General features: G+C 43.5%; 1 protein-coding gene across 14 annotated transcripts in view; it reads left to right on the top strand.

The window, feature by feature from the left end:
• The window catches only part of cacnb2a (calcium channel, voltage-dependent, beta 2a), a 35,654-nt gene that overhangs the window by 837 nt on the left and 10,624 nt on the right, over positions 1–24,193 (top strand). For 3 of the 14 annotated variants that reach the window (XM_011607982.2, XM_003968047.3, XM_029843186.1), the window contains exons 1-2: positions 16,976–17,221; positions 23,963–24,082. In XM_011607982.2, coding sequence (XP_011606284.1) covers positions 17,189–17,221; positions 23,963–24,082 — 153 coding nt within the window. In that variant the 5' untranslated portion in view covers positions 16,976–17,188. The other 11 variants (XM_011607981.2, XM_011607978.2, XM_029843178.1 and 8 more) reach the window with 10 other exon arrangements.

Below are 24,193 nucleotides of genomic sequence, written 5' to 3'. Positions count from 1 at the left end.
ATACTGCTTTATTCATTTGTATAGAACCTCAATAAGAAATTAGAACAGACGTTTATTATATCAAAACGCCTCTTCAAAATTTTAAAACGATAAGCTTAGCTTTGTTGAGGTTGGAGCCAGATAAGATCCATGATTTCACAAGCATAACAGGGGAAGTGGAATCAAAGTTTATCTGTTCTAATCAGACTCTCTTAAATACCAATAAAACTAAGTGCTAGTATCTCTTTAATCACTAAATAAACTTTTCCATCGTTACTCAAGAGGTTTTCATTTGAATCACAAGGTAACGAACATTTTTGTACTAGGGATTTTATATTGTAGGCGTTGTGTAACAAAATGTAATTGTTAAACTGATTTATATTATAAGCTTCCTGGTGCTCATTAAACCTCCTTCATTTATTCCAGACTCTCTCTGGGCTGCATAAATGTCAGACCAGCTCTTTTTTTGTCTCTTTTTATATTCATGATTGGCACATCCCCTGGGGAACAGACTGAACTAAAAGCCAGGTTTTCTGTATTTTCTTTTGTTGCCAGTAGCAACGTATGCTGTATTCAACCTTGAGCTGAGTGAATCACTTTTCCAGTATGCCACCATATCAGCTTGAGGTCTGGGGATAAGCAACACAATTACTATTATTTTTAATGACTGCATTATAATGTTATACATAAAATATCAGCATGTGAGCTCACTAACTGCTAACTTGATCTCCTGTATGTTTGGGGATCAAATCCTAGTGCAAACTTACAAGTTTATCTGCTTAAAAAAACCCTCTGAGCTGAAAATAGTCTTTAATTTACATGCTCACCTTTATTTCTAGTCTCATGGCAGAGGAGCAAGAAGAAAAGGACGTTTTAAAGGCTCGGATGGCAGCACCTCTTCTGACACCACAACAAACAGTCTCGTTCGTCAGGTAAGGGTTTAGTTTATTCCTTATTCACCTTCATGGATATCAACATAAGAAATGTGTAAATAAATAAACTTTATGGTCTTTGCAATATGTAAATGAGCTGTTCTGGTTCTGTCCTGATCAGGTGGGATGATGGATTTGATGTGGGAGCGTACCAGTTTTTCAAAGCACTTAATCGGTGGTAATGCCACTGGCTGATAGTCGTTGAAGCACTTCACAGATGTAGTTTTAGGTACTGGGATGATGCTGGATATTTCAGACATGATGGAACTGGAGATTGTTATAACGAGGGGTTAAAACCACTTTTACAAGGGATACTCTTGAAATAATGGCAGAAAATGGCACAGTCGGATTTCATTGTCTCGCTTCCCATTTGCTTCATTTAGGAATGTTACACCTGTGTGTCTGTCTAAGTGAGTGAGTGTGTGTAAAACCCATAGTGTAAAGTTAACTGGCATAAGAGCCCCAATGAGTCATCATCATCCATCAGGAGCATGATGTGGTCTGCACTGAAAGCTTTCTTTAAACACTGTTGGGTACAGTTTGTCAGACTCTCATCTGAGCTGCACCCTCAGTGGTGTGAGAGCCAAGCGGTGACCTGTTATGAAGCAGACCTTGCTAGGTACACGTTGTGTGTGTCTGGTCTTTGTTTAGCAGACCTGGAGGGGACAGAATGGGCCGGGTTATGGAGGATGCACGCCTATGCCTGAATGTTTCTGCCTTTTTTGGAGGAGGCACATCGTCTTTGGCATAGCAACAGCAGATATATCAGAAGCTGTAAGAGATCAGAGTGAGACCGTACCTCCTACTTCCTCTCAAGGCCTCTGAGAACGTTTGAATGAGCTACTATCGTCACTGTTGGTAAGAAATTTTCTGATTTAACTCCTGCCCTGAGAAGATCTTGCCAATTCCCACAGTGTTTTCCCCAAATGAGGAGTTTCCCCTCCATTGAGTCATCAGGCATTAACCCAATTAAGCTATGAGTACACATCTTTTTGCAACTGAACACCATATTCTACCAAAAATGAGGCTATTAAAGTAGCAGACACAAAGTAGGATGTGGGGAGAGTGGAGGATTAATGTGTTTCAGGGTCAACAAGGCTCTACATGCTGAGCAGAAAGATCCTCTGGCCTCAAGAACGCCCCATAAATAGACCTTCCCCTAACTTCTGTGTTTGGATAAAAATGTAAATACGTTTTTTCATGTGGGTTATCATAACAGCGCTTTTAATTTTGAACTTAATTTTTCTCTTGCTTGCACTGAATCACTCTTGCTGTGATTATTTCCATTTCTCAATGAAGAATGACTGCTGGGTATTGAATTTGCGTGAAACATGTCTGTGTTTTACAGCCTATTTATCAACCTGTCACTTTTCATCCCTCATCGCTCCCGTTTCTCTTTGTTTTAGGTTCTCGCTGTCAACGGTCAAAGTTTACTGCTTTGCGTGAGTGGATTTGCGATTTCAAAACGATGTTTTGTATATTTTGTTCTGCCTGGCCTGTTGTTTTTCCGCCTCATAGCCCTGAAATTCCTGTAGGCGTACTAAGGACTATACAAGATGGTTGTGTGAATGACCCCCCTAACCTCTGCATCATAAAAATTATTGTGAAGTTACTGTAGTCCTCTAAGACAGGATTATTCATTCCGGTAAAAATCAAGGGCAAAGGGCAGACAGTGAGTAGGCTTACAGAAAAAGGATGAGAGACATTCCCTGTGGTTGTCGTCTGATGCCTGGGGGAGTAGGAGGAGGCTGGGAAGAGAGGAGGTCCGTGCCAGTCTGGCCCTCTCAGCCGTGGGAGTAGCGAGGCCAGTGTTGGTACTGGAACACAGCCCTCCATTGAGAAAAGGGCAGACCAGTCATAGATTTGTCAAAAAGTCTTCAATATGAACAGGTTTGTTTTTTTTTTATATATGTTTAAAGGTAGTTTGGTTCTGTAGAAAGCTAAACATAAATACTGTGCTGTGTAAATGTGACAAGGTCCGGCTTGCTTCGCCTCCAAAATTTACAACTTAACACTTTATGGCCGTTTAATTTGAATTGAAAGTGTTGCAAAGCTGAAAGCTACAAAAGCAAAAATGGGCCATATTTTTGTATATTGTTTTTTGTCATAAGTACAGATGATTTAGGGGACATGTTGAAATTAAACTTTTCACATAAATAGGCTACACTAGTTTGCATTTTTGTAAAAATATTGGCAGAGGTTCATCACAGTAGAAAGTGTAAATGTGAATCTTCCTTAGACTGGAGATGTGTTTAGTGAGTCTGTCTTGTGCCTAATGCATCCTGGGAAGTGATCCAGACTCGCTGACCCCGAATAATAATAAACTTTCTTTATATAGTGCTCCTCTAAAAACGGAGTTAACAAAGTACTTTGCAAGGCTAAAACAAACAGCAGGATTAAACAGGAGGGCTACAGCTACTTTAAAGCAACTCTACAAAGCGTGTCCAAGTGGTGAATTTAAAAAAAGACCGACTTTGTCAGGATAATTTGGCTGTGATTATGTATAAAGATCCAAGCAGCTCACGTTTGATTGTGACGCGCTTCAGTCGAGGATCTGTCTGTCTGTCTGCTCTTGATGTTAGATGTAAAACTCCAGGAGCCTCTTCCTAAGATTGAAATCCCTGTAAGTTGAAACGGTGATTAGAGTTTGAGTCGGGGGGAATTGAGCGTGTGCCTTAAGACCCATTTGCTTCATTAAAACATTTAAAAATCTACAGTTCAGCAGTTCGCATTTTAATCACTTGGAGGACTGTGATGTAACCTGCCACATTTACATCCCATAAAGTGCAGAAAATTCAGGAAACTCACTGATTGCAGACATTTTTCCTTTTCATCGTCCTCCAGATGTAGATTAGATGTTAACGCTTAATGGAGAGGAGAAATGACGTAGAACATGTGACTCTTTGTGATGCTTATCAGATAAGGTCACCTTTGACAAGTTGTATAACAATTACTAGTAGCTCCTTTTGTGGTTCTGAGATGGTGCCATTGGGAATCTCGTAGCAAACATTCAACAGAATTTGGGGTGACGCTTGTCATTAGATTTTTATTTGTTGGCCTTCCTGGAAAGGTGTGCGTGTTTTCTGGAGAGGAACTATAGGATGACGCATGAGTTTCACTAATTTAAATCCAAAAAAGTAAATTGTAGAGACGCCAGCTTTGCTGCTCCTTCATTGAAGCTCAGTACTGCCCCCTGGTGGCAAAACAATGTTCTTGTTTGCCGTTTCCCTTATGAATAATGTCCATTTCAAAGCAAAATGACAAATATTTTCTACATAAGTGCGATTGCTGTTTTATCTGTGCAGCGTTCTGTTGTCACAACTGATAGTTCTTGAGTGTCTCAACAAGGCACAGTGACTTGTTTTAAATATGAACGCATGGTGATGTCCTTCGGCAGATAAATGGTGATTACTTCACAAAAGGGGACAAGCACTATCACCCAGTCTGACAGATTGAATTGTGTCGCCACTGTGAGCTGCTCCTCTCTCATATAACGATGCCTCTCCATCACAGCGGACATGTGTCAGCCATTAAATCACCGGCCATGAAGTTAAAAAGCTCTGCTGTTGATCAAAGAGGATGCCAGATTTATGTTTGGCTGAGTTTCTGTCAGGCCCAAGCAGGAAATATATGGACAGAGATGCTATCGGTGATGTGGCAAAGCTTTACAACAGGTTGCACACTATCTGCGCAGGACAACTCTGGTTCTGAAATTTGATCCAGATGGAGAACGCCGGAGTATTTTACTGTAGATCTAGTTTTTAATTTTCAGCCTTCCAGTCTTAAATCTGTGCAAAGCACAAAAAAATCCCTTTTCACGAACCACCACAAAACTTTGTGGAGAAGACCTGATGAGGAGAGATTGTTACTGAGTGACAGATACCCAGAGCTGTTAATGTCTATTCCGTGCTATCCTGACCTTCAGAGGAGGTTCTCAGCTTTTTACACAATTTCTTGTGGTCTGATCACAAGTGGACATCTTTCAGCACCATTCCAACTCTGTTAAACTTGCGCCGGCCCCTTCTGTGGAATGTTTTTAACGCAGAACTTCTGGGAACCTATTGTGACGTGCACACGCTTACTTGGGAAGTCACCTTAAATCAGCAGACTAGAATCTGAAGGTTCCTGGTATGTAGCTACAAGACACAGGGGGAAGCAGAATTTCTTTTTAAAAGCCTGAGGAGACAATGTTTTTGTGTTAATAACATCGTTTGCTATTGCTATCCATCTACAGTCATTTATTACTATTATATAATGGCATATTTCAATGCAGTATGTATGGCGCGTGCTTTAATTTTAGTATTTTGGTTGGGACTACTTACAGATTGTGGCCACATTTGTGTTCCCACTACCATCATCAGTAATTATCCACACCCCTTCTGAGTGTGGCCTGTGTTAGAGGACACGTTGGAGGTATTCTCACCTTGCTTTAGTGCTGACTACTTGTGATGGAATCCCTCGAGATGCGTGTTAAGGCAAGGTGAAATCAGCCCCTCAGAGAGAGTGGGAGTAATTTCACTTCCCGCTGATGTAGCAGGTAGGACTCCTTGTCTTTTTGAACTCGGCAGGAAGGGCGACGCTTGATAGGTGGCGTGTGACAGGAAGAGTCAATCATCAGAAGGCTCCCTGTTCTACCTTTCTTGAAAAGGAGACACTCTGGTGTGCACAAGAGAATATTAAAGCGGAGCGTTGTCTCTTTTGTAACAAGTAGCTCTGCAGATGGATAAAAAAAACTCTGAATCTTGTATCCACAATGTAGAAGAAAACGTGGAGGAAATGTGACCTGAGAGGGAAAGAAAACATGTGGTTAAAGCTTTACAACCAGAATAAAAGAGCAGTAAGAGGCGGAGAGTTTGATAACAACATCCTCCATTAGGAATCAAGGGACAGCGGTCATTAAAGGACACTCCAGAGCTCCACCTCCTTCACTTGCTGAGGGAGAACTTGTATGTGATGAAGAGAGTCCAAATGCACCCAGACCTGATCCAGCGTGCCAGTTCACAACTGTTACTGTGGCAGCGCCACTGCAGAGGATTTAGCAGCTCAGAGGATCTGTCAGAGTGCTTAAAGGTTTGGGGCGGGGTGAGTGGTACGCTCACAAGTGCGCTCGACTGCAACAGTCTGAAGATTGGTCGGAAATGAGGAAGGGGAGTGGGTGTCCGAATATGACTTTATGAACGCTTCGAGTTTCTAAGTCGCGGGGGAATTCTTGGCAGCGCTCCCTCCATCGGGAATCGCTTCCATCACTGGAGTCTTTCATCTTCTGGAGGTCTGCACACAAGTGGGCTAAGAGTGCAGACATGGACCGAGGCTGAGTGGATGCTGCTGCCTGACAGGGGAGTCTGTGAGACGGCCGTCCCCTCCTTTCCACCTCGGCCCCCTTCATGCCGTGCTGTGGGCTGGGCCATCGCCGAAGAGCACAGCTTCCATATGTGAGTGTGTGAGCACCACGCTAATTTATTACATGGCTTAGAAGTGTGTCTGTGTGTGTGTGTGTGTCAGAGAGAGAGCGTGCCTGCACAAGGGAGATTAAATGAAGCAGCCGGCAGACGCCAGCTCATGTGCCTTTTTCTTTTTTCATATGAATCATTCAGAAATTATTTGCGGCGTTACTTCAAAACGTGCACAACTTTAATGATCACGTCGTCGTTGCTTTCTAAGCAGCAGCCTGAACGACCAGGGGACCGCTGCAGCCGTTACCCTTAGAGTAGATCTGTCTCCAGACCCTCGATGCTGCAGGATTCGGATGTGGCAGTGCAGCCAGCTTCTCGTGCAGCCAGACACAATAAATCTTTCATTTCATATTTATTCTGGGATCTCCACAGCACACTCAGTCCATGTTTTGAACATGTATGTTTCTCACTGCAGTTACATGTTTACAGCTTTACTTTATTGTTCTTGGGTTGGTTATAATGCATATTTATCTTATTTTTATTTGTTTATTTGCAATTGACAGTAATGCCACAGTGGCTTCTGGTTGTAGTGCAGTGCTTTCGTGTAAACTTCCCTCTCAAAGCAAAGCTATTTTCTAGCTTCTACACTATTGTGCAGTGATGTATATCTATATTTTGGGAAAAGAAAGTGTGCTCTTTTCTCATCCCCCATCTCAATTCTGCCAGAGCTGCTGATGAACCCTCATAAACTAGTTGTGCCACTAGATGGCGATGTTACGCTTTTGCCACTCACAGGATGAAACTTCCATTTCCACATATGCACAAATACCTGAAGTTTCTATGAGGTCTGATTGATTTTTTCCCCATTATTTCTAAAATTAAAATGTATGCTCTGTACCAGACAAGTACAAGCCTCGATGGACAGATCTGTCCATCCTTAAAAGACACATCACGAATCAGCATGTGTTTGTTTGCCGCTGCCAAGGAGGGTACAAGACAGCCGGCGCAACTCAAAAAGTTATATTGTTGATGAGCCACGGAACTACACTATGGGTGTAAGTCCCAATATGTGGTGAAATGGCTTGGCTTTAGTTAATGTATTTGCACGTAATCTAATTTCACACCCTTTTTTATGTGAAGTTACATGACTCAACCATGATCCGATGAAACCAAAGATAAATTATGTGACGCCGACGACTCCAAGTGATGTCAAGTAGTGACTGATACTACTATGATGTGTTCTGTTTAAAAATGTGGGCTGTGAATGTTCCAATTCCTTGTCTGGGACTCCAACTTTAACCCAGATGTTGTAGAGATGGAAAACTGCTACTGTTCCCGTGCAGGCTCCTATAATTTGGTTACACAATCTGGTTTTCTGTGACACGGTCGGCAGTTGGCTACATCCACTCTCACTGTTCAACTGAGTAAGCTTTAATTTAACTGATGAGTGGATTAGTGCAGGACCAGCTGCTGATACTGCAGACCAGACCATCCAGTCCCATGTGTAAGGCCTTGGTATGAAAACAAACCAGTCGGTGTGGAGAAGCACCATGTGTTTGTTTTTCATTTTGGTTATTCTATTAAATCCCTGATTGCGTTTAAAGCTCAGTAATGACCTTGAGATCACCTCAGTTGGCGTGACTCACTATTCTCTCTGTGACACTCCTCTCACATGTTTCCAATAAGGAGCACCAAACGAGCGTTTTACATCTGAAATGGGGCAGAACACAGTTCCGCTCAGAATGGAATGTGGAGCACGACTACCCAACCGGATGGGGCAGTCCGGCAGTCTGAGCGGCCGGTTTAAGACACTTTTCAAGGAAGTTGGCTAATTGAAGTCAGCAGGCCGCTGAGATAGAGCACAATTAGTGTTTACTACCTGAAGAATGTATACTGATCAGGTACAGCCTCTACGAGGGCCAAAGAACTACTGAGAATGCTAATTTTACGCAAACAACCAACTGAAAAGTGTGAATTCGATTTTTAAAGGAAGACTATGGCATCCAGCATTTATGAATTCATGCTCCATTGCATTTCCAAGAATACAAAAATGTCCCAAACATATTATAGATATCAGATTCCAGCAAGGAATGTCTGGTTTTTATGTTGATTTTTTTCGATACTCCTTTTGCATAATCTGCAGTCTCACCATAGGTCTGGAAAATATGCAAAAGAAAATCAGTAAAGGCAAAGGCAGATTCTGGCTTCTCTGCAGACTGGAAACACTGATGTCAGTGGCTGCACGCTTAGTCTGGGTGCTGATTGCTGCCCAGCTTTCGCTGGGGTTTGTCCATCTGCGTTTTAAAATGATGAAGTCATGGAGGAAAGAATAATCTCATTCCCTATGAAATGTTTTTTATATGCGTAAGGAGATTAATGAGGGATTTCACCATGCAGTGTCATGTTATGGCCGCTATGGGTGTTCCTTTTTTCCCCCTTCTTTCTTTGTCCACTTAAAAACTAGCTTTTATATTGTTTGGCTGTTTGTTGTTATTAGGGCTTTTTGAAACCTGTTACTTAAGTTTATCTGCATAAATGCATAGCTGCATGAGTAGATATACTATCTGTTGGTAATGTTGATTAGTTACAGTGAAGAAAATACTGTGTGCTGCATGAGACTCATCCTCATGAGATAAATTACTCCCTCTGGTGAATGTTAATTTTATCCGTGTCTCTCCTCCAACACATCATATTGCAGCTTTGCTATTATCAGTGGAAAGCAGCTGCTTTGAGGGCAGAAGTGCAGTCATCTATTTTTGTGACGCTTACAGTTTCTGGCAACCCTCTACTCACTAATTCTGTTTATCAGCATCACTTTACACTACAGCGCGCATTAAAAAGAAATGTGTCCAAAGTTGTAGGTGCAGTTTGAGACATGTAGTTCAATTTAAAAGTCATTACACCTTACGTTTGACACCTTAGAGTATAATTACAATACCAATATAACAATAACTCTTTATTAAATTTACTTTGAACAAAAGACTGAATCTCTCTTCTTTCCAGTAACCACCTACTGAATAGTAGGATAAACGTATACAGAATTTGCAGGAAAAAGGTCAGTCATGCTCTCATTATAGAGTTGTGGAACTACTACTACTAATTAGGTCCCTCAGAACGAGAGGGCAGCCAGGACAAACCAACCATCACTTAAAACAGGAGCAGATGTTCTTAGAGGCCAATTAACAATGGAGAGATGTGGACACGTGTGTGCGCCTGAGGAGGGATGCTGGCCCATATGGATCCAAAAGACAATTAATTACATGACAGAGGTTAAAAATGGATCAGATGCTGTTAAATGTCTTCCCCACATTACAGGGGTGGTGTTCTAATTGTGTCTTTGTGATTGAAATTGCCATTTTATTTGACATCAATGTGGAGGAAGCTGCTTGTTTTACTTTTACTTTTGTGGCAGTATTTGTAGTTTTTTGTAGGCAGTTCTCCCAAAATAACTGAAATTAACCTCCATCTTTGCTGGGAGGTGTGGAGATAAGGACTCCAGCCCAAAATACGGTAGTCAATAGGATTCTGTGTCAAAAAATTCCACTCTTAAATAGACCGTTATGAAGGATTGAGACAGAGAGAGAATCTCATTTCCACTGAACATCTTTGACTTTGTCACGCTTTGGCACAGGAGCGCTATGACAACAGGTACCAGGCAGACATGGAGATGCACCCCAGAGAGCGAGGGAGGGCTGAGAGTAAAGGAAGGAAAGTGAGATGATGTAAAGGAAGGGGGGCTGCACTGTCGAAAAAGCATGGAGGCAAGATAAGAGCAGCTATCTCCTCCCACAGGTTTCTTGATTTTGGAACTTCTGATGACCTGACAGTCATCGCCGAACCCCACCCTCATCTAAAGAATCAGTATGTTCATCCTAGCCCATCTCTCAGCTCCCCCTCGGGAACCGGCCACAAAGATCTGCGCTACGATTGGACGCGTGCTAAGGCTCAGCAGGGCGGGGTTAAACCTGCTGGGACGTTTCATATTCATACTCAGCGTGAATAGATAATCAGTCCATCAGGTCAACAGCATGCTGCCAGGAGGAGCCGCCTGATTGCTGGATAATTCTCTCTCCTTGACTTCTTTCTCCATGTGAGGGGAAACTTTTTCACCGCCGTCCTGGTTGCCTAGCGTGGCCTTGCTGACAGATGCTGCATTCAATTAGCGGGGGCGTTGCGGCCTCGCAGGTTTGCAGGATAGACGATGACCCGTGGCTGAGCGTGACCTGACCTGCTGTTACCCCTGATCCCTGCTCAGACCTGCCCTGACAACTGGCTTTGGAGCTGCATTCTGCCAAGAAAGGGGGCTCAGCACTCCAAGTTAGCGGCCCACTCTCAGTGCCATGATCAGACAAACCAAGAATAAAAATGTCTCGTGGGTAAGTGAGGCGCGACGGGAGAGTTTTCTCCTCCATGCTTTTGCCGGTTTCTCTTTAAAGTTTTGGTTTTTGCTAGCCATGATGTGCTGCGCTAAAATCAAACCACAAATGATTTCAGAGATTTTGTGGTTTATGTAGGGATTATCCAGAGACTATTACAGAATATGACCATTGGGTCTTTTTTTTTATGTGCCTGGCCCAGTGACTATTCCAAAGAGCTTAATGGTTTAGGTATTATATAACATTCAAGTTACTACTGCGTGCTTTATGAGGTCTCTTTGTCAGTCTTTCATTTCTGGTTATGGTGAAAGGAATGTGATTAATTATAGAAATGGTTAAAGACGGTTATAAGCATTTCATTATAGTAAGATTGGGGACAATAATTCTTTTTCGTGGTGTCCTTGCCAGGTTTGCCCACGCGTGTAAGTCTGATATCTGAGTCTTTGCCAGTGTATACAGATCAGAGGAGATTAGAGCGAGAGTGGCTTTGCGTGGATAAAATCAGCTACTTCTGGGAGGGGGTTGGGTGGAGAGGAGGGGACGGGAGTGGATGTTGTAGAGGTTTGATAAACTTGAAAATATCTGTACCGCCTGCATCTGCTGTCACATGACCTCCAGCATCTCTGCCAAGCCCCTCCGTTGTGAAATCTGTTAAGATACTACGCGTGAGGCACGAGCGTGCGTGTTGAGGTGTAAAGAACCTGCAGCATGTACACTAATAGCTGTTTCATATACAACATAAGCCAAAATAGATGTGTGTTTTTCTCCGGAGGGAATCATTGCTCCAGTTCGTGCTTAACAGTCCCATATGGCGCATATGTCTGAGTGCTGCTCTCTGCCGCTCAGCGCCACGTCCTCACGATGAACCCGATCTTTATGCACTGCAGAATACTTAACCATCACAGTGCTGCCTCTCATGCTGGGGTCTGGGTCACCAGCAGGAGGTCACGCAACTTTACTTAAAATGTATGTTGTGCTGGGCTTTCTTCCGTCTATAGAGATTTATTTTCAGCATTCATACACATCCATATTTGTCTGAGTCTCTTACCAGTGACGTTTAAATGAAAGGAAACATCTGTGTGACTCCAGTTTCTTGCATCAGTTTATTTACTTTTTGAATTTGATGTTTCTGCGTGTGGCGTCGCGTTCCGGGCAAAAGGTGTGATTTCTTTTCCATGCATTTTTGTGTGGACAGATTAACGGTATTAGCATAGTGGCAATCTAGCATAAATGTCAGCAGATGTGCTTTGAAAACAAGATGGGCAGGAATGCCACGTGCAGCATTTCCTGTTTTCCTCAACCTGACATGTGCCTGCTATACATTTGTCCACCGCTCGTGCAACTGGCAAAGAGCTGGCGGTGACTTTAATGGCGGGAGTGTGGCAAGTGCAATGATGCGTGTGTTATTACCGCCGCCATTGGAGGTCACATGACAGCCAGCGTCTGCAAAACACCTCAAAAAGTTATGAACAGTTTGTAATGAAATGTTGATAATTGGCCAAGGAAGAGCGATGGAAGGGTGATGTCTGGATTCTGTTTGCATTTGCTCCTTCAAAACCAGGGGCTTTGATAACAAAGCAACCTACTATGTTAAGTAAGCTTCTCATACTTCTGCCTATATATACTATATGACAAGTGTTTTGGTTTGCTTTATTATAATGTCCCTTTACATAGATGCTATCTTCTATCCCTCCATTTGCAGAAATCTACAGATGCATGTGATGAAACATCTCCCAGGTATATACAGCTATACGTCCGTCTGTCCAACAGGCCTAATCTAATGACTGTCGGCAACATTTATAATCGCAGCATTTAGCAGCACCAGCCAGATTAGCATCACAGGTACTGATCTCGCGCTATTGAGGACCTGTTGGCAGAGTTGCCTGACTTTTAATTGATGTTTGGATATGTGGTGTCATGTTCTGCTTACTTCTAATAACAGTGTATTGTTGAGTTGACTCTCCGCCGTCTGCCACGCTATAAAATTAAGTCTTAATGCCTCCGCAGCTGAAGAAAACTACTTTAGAGCTAACATCACACTGCAGAGCTCAAGCACTCAACTGTGTGTGTGTGTGTGTGCGCGTGTGCGTGTAAATGAGTCAATCCATATGAGGCATGACACTTGGTGAAAGAGCTCTGGAGGATGACCACGTCGTTCTTCTCAGATATTACCCCAGCAGTGATACTGGTTGTCTTTAAGAGCAGCTTGACAGGTAACACATCAGTCAGTTTTATCCCTTTTGGGCTGAAACAAAGAGCTTAGCTTTTTTTTCCCTGATGCCAGTCATCAGCTGCTCGCACTCCCAGGTCATGGTACTCTGAACAAAACCAGGGGATTTGCATAATTCATTACAGTCGCTGTGGAACGGTGAGGCGTCACAGGTGTCCCGGGCATTGTGGGAGAACGAGCATGTCTAAGAAGCCGAAGGTAAACAAAACAGAAAAGAAAACCAACACAACCTGTTGTTATTTTCCTTTAAATCAGCAGCTTACTACCCAAAGCTTGTGTTACTAGCTGCAGCGCTGCCTTGTTTTGTGAGTGCTTTGTGTTCGTTGATCCCCTGCGTGCAGTTTTTAATGACATCATCGTGTCACAGTATATCCTGCCTTTGACGTGTCTTTACGGTCTGTCAGAAATGTATCAAGTTTAAGTTGTTGCTAAACCTTATTTAGATTAATTGGAGCATTTATGTATGTAAAAACACTGGCTAATATAAAACTCCATTCTGTGCATATATTTTACTTAAATGCTTCACTGCCTTTTTGATATCAAATGTTTCTGCATAATTTAAAGGCATACACCATTTAAAAGAAAAGAATTGCTACTGAAAATGTGAAAGTATGTGTGTCCTCATATAAACGCATGATATAACCTTAATGGAACACAACTGAGGTCAAATAATCCAGTAAATCACAAGAGAAAGGGCAGAGATTAGAGGACTGTGCCAAAAACAAAGCTCTAGTTTTCCAACCACTGCCTGAACACATCGTCCCTTTTTATTCTTCCTTTTTTATTAAACCACAACGTATTATTTTATTGATTTAGTTTTTTTTTTCTAAATCAAAATTTGACGTTGTCCCCGTCTTGAACTCTAAATCCTGGATTTGTTGAACACAGGAGCAGATTTAATTCTGTTTACTGAACGAAGCAATCATAAAGTGAGTCAGAGGATCAAGCCTGGGGATCTTATAGAGATGTATGTGTGGAAGGCAACGGGGCCGATGATTGTCTCTCTGAACCACTGACATTGTTCTATTTCCAAATGTGTGTCACTTTGTGTTTACTTTGTGTATGGGCACATTTGTGGGCTCTAATTCTAGCAGCAGAGGATTCATTGAGCTACCTCGTTTTTATTCTACTCTCCTCATCCATCCTATCACGTTGTCACCAGAGGGCAGGGGGGAGTCGCTGTTTGTGTGTGAAGTTGTGCGCCCATGCAGAGTTCAAGTGCACTTTCTTCTGCCACTGTGTGTCCATGTGCTGGTCATAGAGCTCTGGTGGCAGATGAGAAGAGGTTTATTTGTCAACCTCCAGTTTGGGTTGGCTGGTGTGTTAATGTGTCCATTGAGCATGACGTGCGCCGCGTAAACTGTTACACATGTCAGCGCTTCCGAAGCCATCGGGTCTTTGCTTTTACTCGATGTCCTGCAGCTCTGAGATGATCTTCATTCCTCTGGGGATACTTGACAAGTTCTCTTGGCCTCCGCTGACCAGCCACATCTTGGGACTGGTAAGCCTAACTTTGGCCTGAGACTGTATCATTTTGCATCAAAAACAGCATGAAACTCCAAATTGTGGCCTGATTTTTGATGCGTGCGTAGCTGCAGCGCTGTTTAGCGTACAGGCTAGCGGGGTGCCCTATGGCACAGCGCTCTAGAGTACGTGTTGCTTAGAAAGGCAGCAGAAATCAGAGCAGCTGGATCCCTTCTCTTTCTGTTCTCCTTTTAATTCCACTTTTCATCACTTATCCATTTTCTGTCCTTTCCTTTCACTCATTGTAATTAGAGCTGGGATGAGGGCTCAAGTGACCTGGCTTGTGTCGTAGCTAGGTAACCTTACTCGGATGCTGGCTGTGAGGTTTTTTTTTAGGTGTGAATCTCAGTCATATCACACCCAGCATGGATTCTCCTGCCCAACCTGGATGCACCAGGATCTCAAACTAGCCCATAAACATTGTCCAGTTTCTTTTCTTCCTCTGGTCTTTACAAAAGTGAAGAAATCAGTTGATAAGAGATGCTCCGTCCAGAGAGGTTCTATGTGAAAACATCTAACTATAAATAATGAGCTTTTCCCTAGGAAACATGCCAGTTGGACTCAGAGCAATTTCTAGCAAAGTTACGCTTTTAAATATAAACTATCTGGTTTTGATGCCGTTTGGACATCGTGATGAATGAACTACTTGGGAGATTCTAGAGAAACTGACAGATATATCCAGCAGCACTTAAAAGCATCCTGTAAGGCTTAATATATCCAACAGCCTTCTTGGAGAGGCGATGTGCTTGGGGAAAGCTTAATTCAGCTCTAGTAGCTCTTTGTTTTCCGGTAACTGACTCGTTACAATGTAAAATTTGACACATTAAATGACATTGCTGATAGTTGCTGGCTGTTTGTATCAAGTGTGGTAAAATATATAGATGTATAACATCATTCTGTTTAGTTTTAGAACATCTGTTTTCATGTTTCATGCTGAGTGAGTGTCCAGCACGTGTTATTTAGTTCCAAAGTCACAAAGGGAAGAGCGACAGAGCGACTGAATCTGGATTTATTGTGCCAACAGACACTGTACAAGGTGACTCTTTAGTAATTACGTAATGGAAGGAAACAACTGTCGTGTCATTTGTCAGAGTGGGAAACGCTGGGATGTTGTATTGATCCCCCATCGCGTCCCAATTACTGCCTGCTGGTTTTGCAGGCTGTGAGTGCTTGTTAGTGCGAACGCCCTGCCGACGTCATCGTGTGTCTACTAATCGATAAGCCGGCACTGATTTCCCAGAGCTGGCCCCACTGGAAGACATTGATCTATCAGATCTTGTTTAAAGAGAGCTGATTTGGTGTTGGAGGTATCATGGACTGACACCCCTTCAGACAACATGATTACTCTGGAATATAACGTTATTTGCATTAATAGAGCTGTTAAAATCACCTCCAGCCAAAATCACTGTCTGGCCATGCATATACATATTTAGCAAAGCCCCCCCCCCCCCCCCGGTATGTATTTTTTTAATGCAGCAACAGGCTTGAGTGAATTGAGGATAACTGTGTCACGTGTGGTGCACACGCCATGAAGAATAATCCTCACAAAGGGGTTAACCCTGATCAAACACCATATAATCCAGGATTTAACATGGGCTGTGCAAAAAATAAAATCTCAAAACACAATCTTGGTTTTGGGGTGTCAAACACAGCTAGGAATCCGTGATAGTTTTACCCGTCTAATAGCATCGGTTAAAACAAGAATAGTTATGACGTCGCCTCATTTTCCTGCTTCGATAGGAATATTCATGAATTGGGATTTATTTATGTAAAATTGTGCGACTCAACTTGGTAGGTTATTTATTTTATAAAAGGCCGCGTAAGCACTGACGTAGCGGCAGCTTGATTACAAAGCACACATCAGAGCTTCAGAGAGTCTGATGTCACTAACAAAGAAACGATCCACTTAAAGTTTGTTTGAAGTGAACGCGTAACGAGGTTTTACAGAAACCGTTACAGTCGCTTGGATTCCTACCAGCTGCCCAGACTGCAGCTAAACCTCCCGCGTCTGTCCTCTGATAAACGGTTTAGTCTGCCGCGTTACGACTCTGCGTTAAAAGAAATGGTCTTAGTTCCTCTCAAAGATGAAGGCTTATACATGGCATTTCGTCAGTGAAGTGTGGCTAATTACTTCCTGACGCTGGCGTCGCAGCAACATGTGCTGAGTTTATATAGTTAGTTTAAATCTGTGAGCCTTCTTCTCAGAATAAGTTCTTTGGTACAAAGCAGAACACATATGAACTCCTCAAGCGCACACACACACACACACACACACACACACACACACACACACACACGGACATAAAAAAAACCCTTCTGCAGCTGCTTTTGGTGCTTTCTGGAATTTTCAGGTCGGCCCCGTTGGCCCGAGATCCTACTTCCTAACTGGCTGTGGGTGCATGAAACAGAGAGTGTGTGTGGGAGGGAGGGGAGAGGGGCAAGGGGGCTTGTTTTCGGGGCTGGAGGATGGTCGCGTCGCTCCAAAGGAGTGTTCTCCCAGCGTGGGAAAGACTCTTGTCTTTTCTGTGCCTCACAGTAAGTAAAGTAGGCCAAAGCAGGGTTGAGAGGGACTAACTTTTAGCCCCTGAGCTCCAGCTCTCGCTGCAGAGCTGTTTCCCCTGTGGAGCTTGGACAAGAGGGTTTGTAGGAGCGAAGGAGTCGGGCTGGTAGGAGTTCCTGCGTGCTTGGAGGAGATGGGCAGCAGCTGAGGTTTTCTCCCAGCCAGGCTGAACAGCACAGTCGGGTAGGGCAGAAATGTACCACTCTTGCAGTGAGGAGTCAGATCTGGTAAGTTTGAGTACACGAGGCGTCTGTTGCTCAGGCTGTAGCCTTTCACACATTTCTGACACTGTCTGCCAGCGTTCCACCCTCCAAACAAAGAGGAATGGCTCAGACTGCTGGAGAATTTAGGTTATGAGTGCAGGATTTCGAGGGGCGTAATCACAGACTTCCTATTTTTCTTCCTCGTCGCTTTGTCTGAAAGTTGTACAGTCACGTTCCAGATGCACAGTTTGACTGCCTTTCAGTTCTGTTTGTACTTTTAGCTCCCTCACGCGTCTTCTTTGAGTTTGCGAACGCTGCTATGTGAGAGTGGTTAACCAGCAGAGAGGCAAAAAAGTAAACATCTGCCTGGAAAGCTCGCTCCTCTACATACCGTGATCTCAAACCCTGGCAACAACTCAAGGTTTATCTCTTCTCCCTAAGATACACACCTACTGTTTCAAGCTTTTTAACATTTTTAAGCATTAGGGTGGCCTCAGACACTAAATCTATCAAGACAGCTGTCTAGACTAGTAATACACAAGATGGTGAATTTAAAACCAAACCGTCAGTGAGCTATTGTTCTGCTTTGGGACGTTATCAGGTGATGGAGTTGCCCCTTGTCCTTTTTCCTCAATAGAATTTGGATAAGTCTTGGCTGATTCAGAGGGCAGCCTGGCTGAATGTGAGTGGAAATTTTAACTTATTCATGCCAGGAATCACTGTCAGCAGTCACATCACCAATAATGTGCTGTGACCCAGTTCCACTGACAGACATCCATATCCAAGCCGTGATGTGGTGCTGTTTGGATCACAAATACTTCCTCTTCCTCATATTTGTCCAATGATTCTGATTCCAGTGGTATTAACTTGTTTTGAAAGTTACTATGTTTGCCAAGAGATAATATAATTTTGCCCCTGACAATATTATTTATACACTCTAAACTGCTTATCCCGCTATATATAGCCTCTTTTAAACCAGTGTATAAATTTCAAAATGGCAATTTTAATGGACTAAAGTACCATCTCTGAACTTAAAGATGGGCTTCAAAGTTGTTTCATTGTATAAGTATATTGTTAACAGTTTGAATTGTAATTTTTATGAGTGATGTTCACTTTATAGGCATCAGTTTTTTTTAAATGAACAGCCATTTGGCCAGTTTTTGATATTTGCATCCGCTTAAAATCTGGAAATTTACATGTTTTATTTGAAGGAGTTCAAAGATAGAGGGAGGAAAGTGTTGTGGAATATTAAATTTTATCTCCGTGTGGAATAAAATCAATGAAGCTTAAATCTTTTTACTCAAGCACACTCCCATTCGTAGGACGGTCTCGCTCCGCTGGTGACGGTCAGCGGCTCGTTCTACAGTTCTCATCAATCTTCCACAGCCTGCTTCATCCACAGGGAAACTGCCAGAATATTGATGATGCAAGCAGAAAATAGCAGCACGGAGCAGCCTCTGGCCTCTCCGAATGTATTCCCCTGATCAGACATCATCCTATTATGGTGGTGTGTTTCCTCAGAGGGACCCGAGAGGCAAAGAGCTGCTAGATAAACTACATCTCGCTGTGAGGGGATTTCACGTTTAACGACAGCCACGTCCCTCCAGGGACCACTGCTGCTGGTTCTAGGTAATACAAACTGTGGTGGAAGGAAAGGATTAGCACATCATTTTTTGCTGTAAAGGGTCCTGTCACCTTACATTTGTAGTGTCCCATTGTTGGAGGCATTCACAGCAGCGAAGCATCATTAAAACACGCAAACACGGATCCTCCATTATTAATTGTGTCATCAAAAATTTTCCACGTAGATCGCCTTCAAAGTTTTAATCACCGTCAGAGCCGGCGAGTTAAATAAATGTGCCATCCTCTGGTCTTCTTGCCAGCCAGTAGATTACCATTTTTACATTTTGTTTACCGTGGGCCTGATGGATGGCCGGCAGACATGCAGCCACCAGGCAGTTACATCCTTTTGTTATTTTTACAACTTTTTTCCTTAAGTGTGCAACATAAACAGTGTAAATTAACCTTGTCATGTATTTTTGGCGTCTAGTAAATATGTAGTGCACTTAGCAAGCACAGTGCCGTCTGGAATGCTGGGTAGCTGTCTGTCAGTGTCACCTTGACGACCAGCCAGCCAATCGCTTTTTTGACAGGACCATACTCCGCTCCGTTTTTCTGTCGCGCTTCTCTTTTGGGGCTTTCTTTTCCTGACATTTTCCTTCCTCTTTGTGCTGTTCATTTGATTTTCACTGCTCAGTTAATGTAGTAAATATCAGTAACCGCCCGCCTGGAAGTGGTAGCATCTGCATTCGCCATCGTGTTTGCTCTCCTTGTCTGCCTTTGACAATCAAGATGCTGTTTGTGGAATGACGGTTTAATTGACTTGAAGTTGTGGCTGTGACAGACAGATGGCTGAGGAACGAGGCTTCATTTCCATCCAAGAATGACTCAGACCAAGTCTCAAACTGCTAGCACACTTGCACAGCCCATTGTCAGCCCCTCTGTAGTCAGTTACACTCTTATCAGCCATAACTGAGCAAGACTTGGCAAGCGCAGTAATCTTCCTGCTTGGTTTTAAATGTGAGTTTTAGTATGTCTTGACCACACCGTTTCCTTTAATTCTCTGCCGAGGGCTGTCATCTATATTTTGTTTATCGTTAGTTTACGCCGCGTTGACATTTAGAGTAAAGGTTCTGTCCTCAATGTCAAACTAAATGGATTCTCTCAATCCCAATTGACAGCTCTCCAAACTATTGCTCATTACAGTTAAATTGCACTTAAATTGAGTGTCTAAATTGAGTGTCTAATGCAAATGTTTTGTCCTCCAGATTTTAGCGTCTGGTTAAACGCTTTCAACTTGCTCGAGCTCGCCTCTTTGTAAGTGAACGCAGGAGCGCTTGGGGTCAGATGAGATGGACAGGAAGGGATAAGGTGAAAGGAAGTGCAACTTGGAGAAGTAAGGGATGACTGCTAAGACCCAACTGAGAATTAAACTGGAACTAGTCGACAATGTACGAGAGCATACAGTGAAAGCAGTTGGACTCAACACAAGAACAGACGTAAATGAAAATGGAAGCTTTCAGGTCAAGTGTTTATTGTTTTCGTCCTCTATAGTGTCGGTCAGATTTAGCAGGCAGCTGCTGCTGTTGAGCAGGCTCCCGTTTCATTGTGGTAATGGCCACAGTGATTTGTGATGTTTTAATGTAATGATTGCTGTACCACGCTGCTTGTGGAGGTCAGCGGTGGTCGTGTAGCAGGGACCTCTGTCCAAAGGAATCGATAAGAGCGGGATAGAGACGACAGGATCGCCTTTTCATTCCGCTGCTTCACTGGTCGTTCTCTGCCTCATGCATTAAACCGGCCAGCTATCCGCCATTCAAGGCTGCCAGATTCATTTTGGGTAGATAGCAGTGCAGGTTTTCCACATTTTCCCCCCCCATCCTTGTGTTAATTTTATCTCATGCTACCCACTCAAATTACCGTACATTCCTTTCACTTTAAAGGCAGCTGTACATTTGCTGAGTCAGCAATTGAATAAAGACTTGTGCGGCGTCGTGAAGGCATTCTTGTGACTCACAGCAGCACCGTGCTGCTGTTAGAGTATTAGTAGAAGTCAGTGTTTTTGTTGCTGTCGGTATCGGTGTGACAGCTGGTCTATAGGCCGGTAATGTGGAGCCGAAGGCTAGTCTTGTCACTCTGAATCTGGAGTGCAGCCTTCACAGTTTCACCACACTTCCCTCCGGGCTTCACGTTCAGAGCATCTGTGCCCTCTTCAGGCACTCATCAAAACACCTTATCCAAACATATGCGACCATGTCAGGAAGTCGTGACACAGCACTGGATGCGCTTCGTGTTTAAATGACACGATGGAGGGTTTGGTACGGTAATTTGAGGTACCTCAGCTTATCTCTATCATTGTCAGAATAATTGCTCCTAATGAGGTAGAATGGCATCGCGATATGCAAGTTGTGTCATCTCTCAGTGTCTCGCTGGAGCCCGAGTAGATGGAGGCATGTCATCGATTAGTTATGATAAGCAGTGCAGATTAGCATGTCAGCCTTTAATCTACAGTTTGTGTGGAGTGACAGATCACGAGCCAGCAGGTCTCGCTCAGCCGCCGCTCCCACGAGCTTTGCCCAGGACCCTACACAACCTCGTGACAGGTCACATTGGGGAGCAGCGTGCGTCAGCAAGGCAACAAATAAAAAGGGACATTTTTAGTAATCCTTGTAGACACTTTGAATCAGTCATTCATTCATTAGGTTGGGCTTTTTGTAATTAAGGCTCTGATTCTCATTTGTCCTGTGTAGCCTTTTTACGCTCATTTGACTCATTATTAGTCTCTGTTGATTTGATTGCTGAAGAGTTAAAGACATTTTGAGGCTCGCAATTGAACCAGTTTTTCTTCCTGTTAATCTTGCAACCAATCTTTCTTAAAGTTTTGAGCAGAAAACTAGTTGATTTCATGATCCCTTTTTACAAAACAATTCTTTTTCGTCGCCCCTAAACCCAAAATACATTTTCCAAACACTGTGTCAAAGCTTATACTTCATTTCTCCTTATTAATCCGACACTAGTCTGGAGACAATGACAATAGAAAGCATCCTTTTTGAAGCAAAATAAATGGTTGTTTTTAGCCTCCTCCGTCATGAGAATAATCTTGAAATCCTAATATGGAGCACGTTAAATATATAGATATACAGTATATACAAAATACTAAAAGGCAAGAAGACTGCAGGAAAATCCTGAACACAAACTGAATCTATACAATGGATTGCCCACTACTGATTAGTGCAGCAATACACAAGCAGATGGACTATGAGGGGCAATGGAGGGAACATAAATTAGGGGAGGGACAGAGGAGGAGGAGGAGAAGGAGAAGGAGGGGTGGGTACAGACGGAGACAGAAGCAGAATCACTGAAGGAGTGTGCAGCGTATGCACTGACGGCGAGTGACAAGGAGGCAGCTTGCTGCACCTGAGAGGCAGCAGCTCCATTAGAGGAGGAGGAGGAGAGGCGATCACACGCAGCCAAACCCGGACATGCATAGATAAAATGCTGCACCAAAGGAGGAGACTGGACCCAGAGCTTAAACCACGGGATAAGAAGCCTTTCTGCTACCTGACCTGCTCGGGGAGTCAGCCTTGTTACCTGCAACGTCTGTTTTAACACTCTGCCGAGGAGACCGGGGCGGAGGAGGGAGAGAGCTGCTGAGATTATGCTCGTGGCAGAGAGCTCCTGTGGATTCCCCATCTTTGGCAACGGAAAGAGCAGCAGGAGCTGTGGATGTACAGACAGCAGCAGAGCTAGCTGCAGCTGCAGCAACACAAGGAGCTCTCACTCCAAACATATTTATTCATTCCAAGATGCAGGTAGAATTTACAGCCCAGGTGTAACAGGAGCCAGAAGTCCATGCGCCCACAGTGTTGAATGTACCTGTAGCCGAAGCTGCCGCTGCACCGCTGATGTAAAGCTGAGCACAGCAGTGCAGTTAAGTGTAGTTACAGCAGGACTGGAGGCTGCAGTGGTCCAGGACACTGAATGACCAGTGTGGCTGATGAAGGCCACCTGGATCCGCCTGCTGAAACGAGCCAAAGGAGGTCATGTCAAGAGCTCTGATGCCTGTGTAAGCAGAATTTGAGTGTGTTTACCCCACGAAAGCTGGTCTGATTCATGTGCATGTGTGTGTGTTGCAGTCACTATGTCATCCATCCATCCATCCATCCACAATGTGTGTGGCACGATTTCTTTATTGCACAGTGATAATGAGAAGCTGAGCGTTGGCATCAGTTACGGCTGTCAAGTCGTGGGCAGAATTCCATATCGCCTCCCTCTGACCCACTGGAATTGTGTTCTTGAAAATACCCCCATAATTAGACATGACCCACATGATCACGTGAACTTTTCTGAGTGCAGAAAAGACAAACTGATGTGCAACAAGATGCCGTCCTTTTGATTTCACATCTAAATGAGTAAAGTTTGCCCTCAAACTTGTGCCGTTTGTTCTTTTTTGCATGCTGATATTTTGATGATGTGGATCATGAACGTGATGATGGTAAATCCATCCAATACAGACAGACCTTGCTTTAAAATGCATTATTCAGACCAGGTAAATCCAGTGGGAGGGTTGCAGACTGTGGGTAATTGAATGATATATTTATATAACCTTGTGTAATGTGTGCTTTCGTGTCACAACTCAGGTAATGTATGTCGAGTTGTGGGAGGTCCTTTGAACGTATGTGACGACTGGGTAATTCTAATCGGGCACGAGTGAGGGAGGCTATTTTTAACTCTCAGGCAGATTGTAATGCTGCAGTGAGATGAATGAAAGAATGGTTTGGAGAGTAGTGTGCAGGTAAAGACCAAGCTCATGCAGACCTCAGTCCCAAATCTCTCATTTTTACGTCCGTATAGAATTAGAATGCTGTGGTTTGGTTGTTGTCAATTGTCTGCTCAGGTGTTTTGAATTTACCCACATTTTTGTGCGTGTCTCATCATTTCTCGCAACAAGGAAATTGTTCATTTGCCACAAATTCAGTTTGTGCTTTGCTTGTTACTGCACTGATTGATGGGCTTGTGTTCTATTAAACACCGCCTTTAATAGCTTGAAATCAACCGACGTTGATGGTTACAGCACAGTTGAGTGGCTTGGCTCCAAAGGCAGCTGTTTTACTGAACAACAAGAGCGAGCGTACGGAAAAGAAGTCGCTGCAAAGACTCATCTTCAATTTAAAAATGATGGTTTCCGCATGTGTTTGTCCACAGGGCTCGGCCGACTCCTACACCAGCCGTCCATCAGACTCCGATGTGTCCCTGGAGGAGGATAAGGAGGCAGTGCGCAGAGAGGCAGAGCGACAGGCTCAGGCACAGCTTGACAAGGCCAAGGTTAGTATCCAAAATCCCGCGTCACATTAAACTAGTGGGTCCAATTAGACGCAATGAGTGATGATGAGTCTTTGTATATTGGCCCTTGTAATGAGTTGGCGACTTGTCCAG

Source organism: Takifugu rubripes, chromosome 10, assembly GCF_901000725.2.
Source record: "Takifugu rubripes chromosome 10, fTakRub1.2, whole genome shotgun sequence".
Lineage (NCBI taxonomy): Eukaryota > Metazoa > Chordata > Actinopteri > Tetraodontiformes > Tetraodontidae > Takifugu > Takifugu rubripes.
Note: the sequence above shows the minus strand (reverse complement) of the source record. Positions and strands in the feature narration are given on the sequence as shown.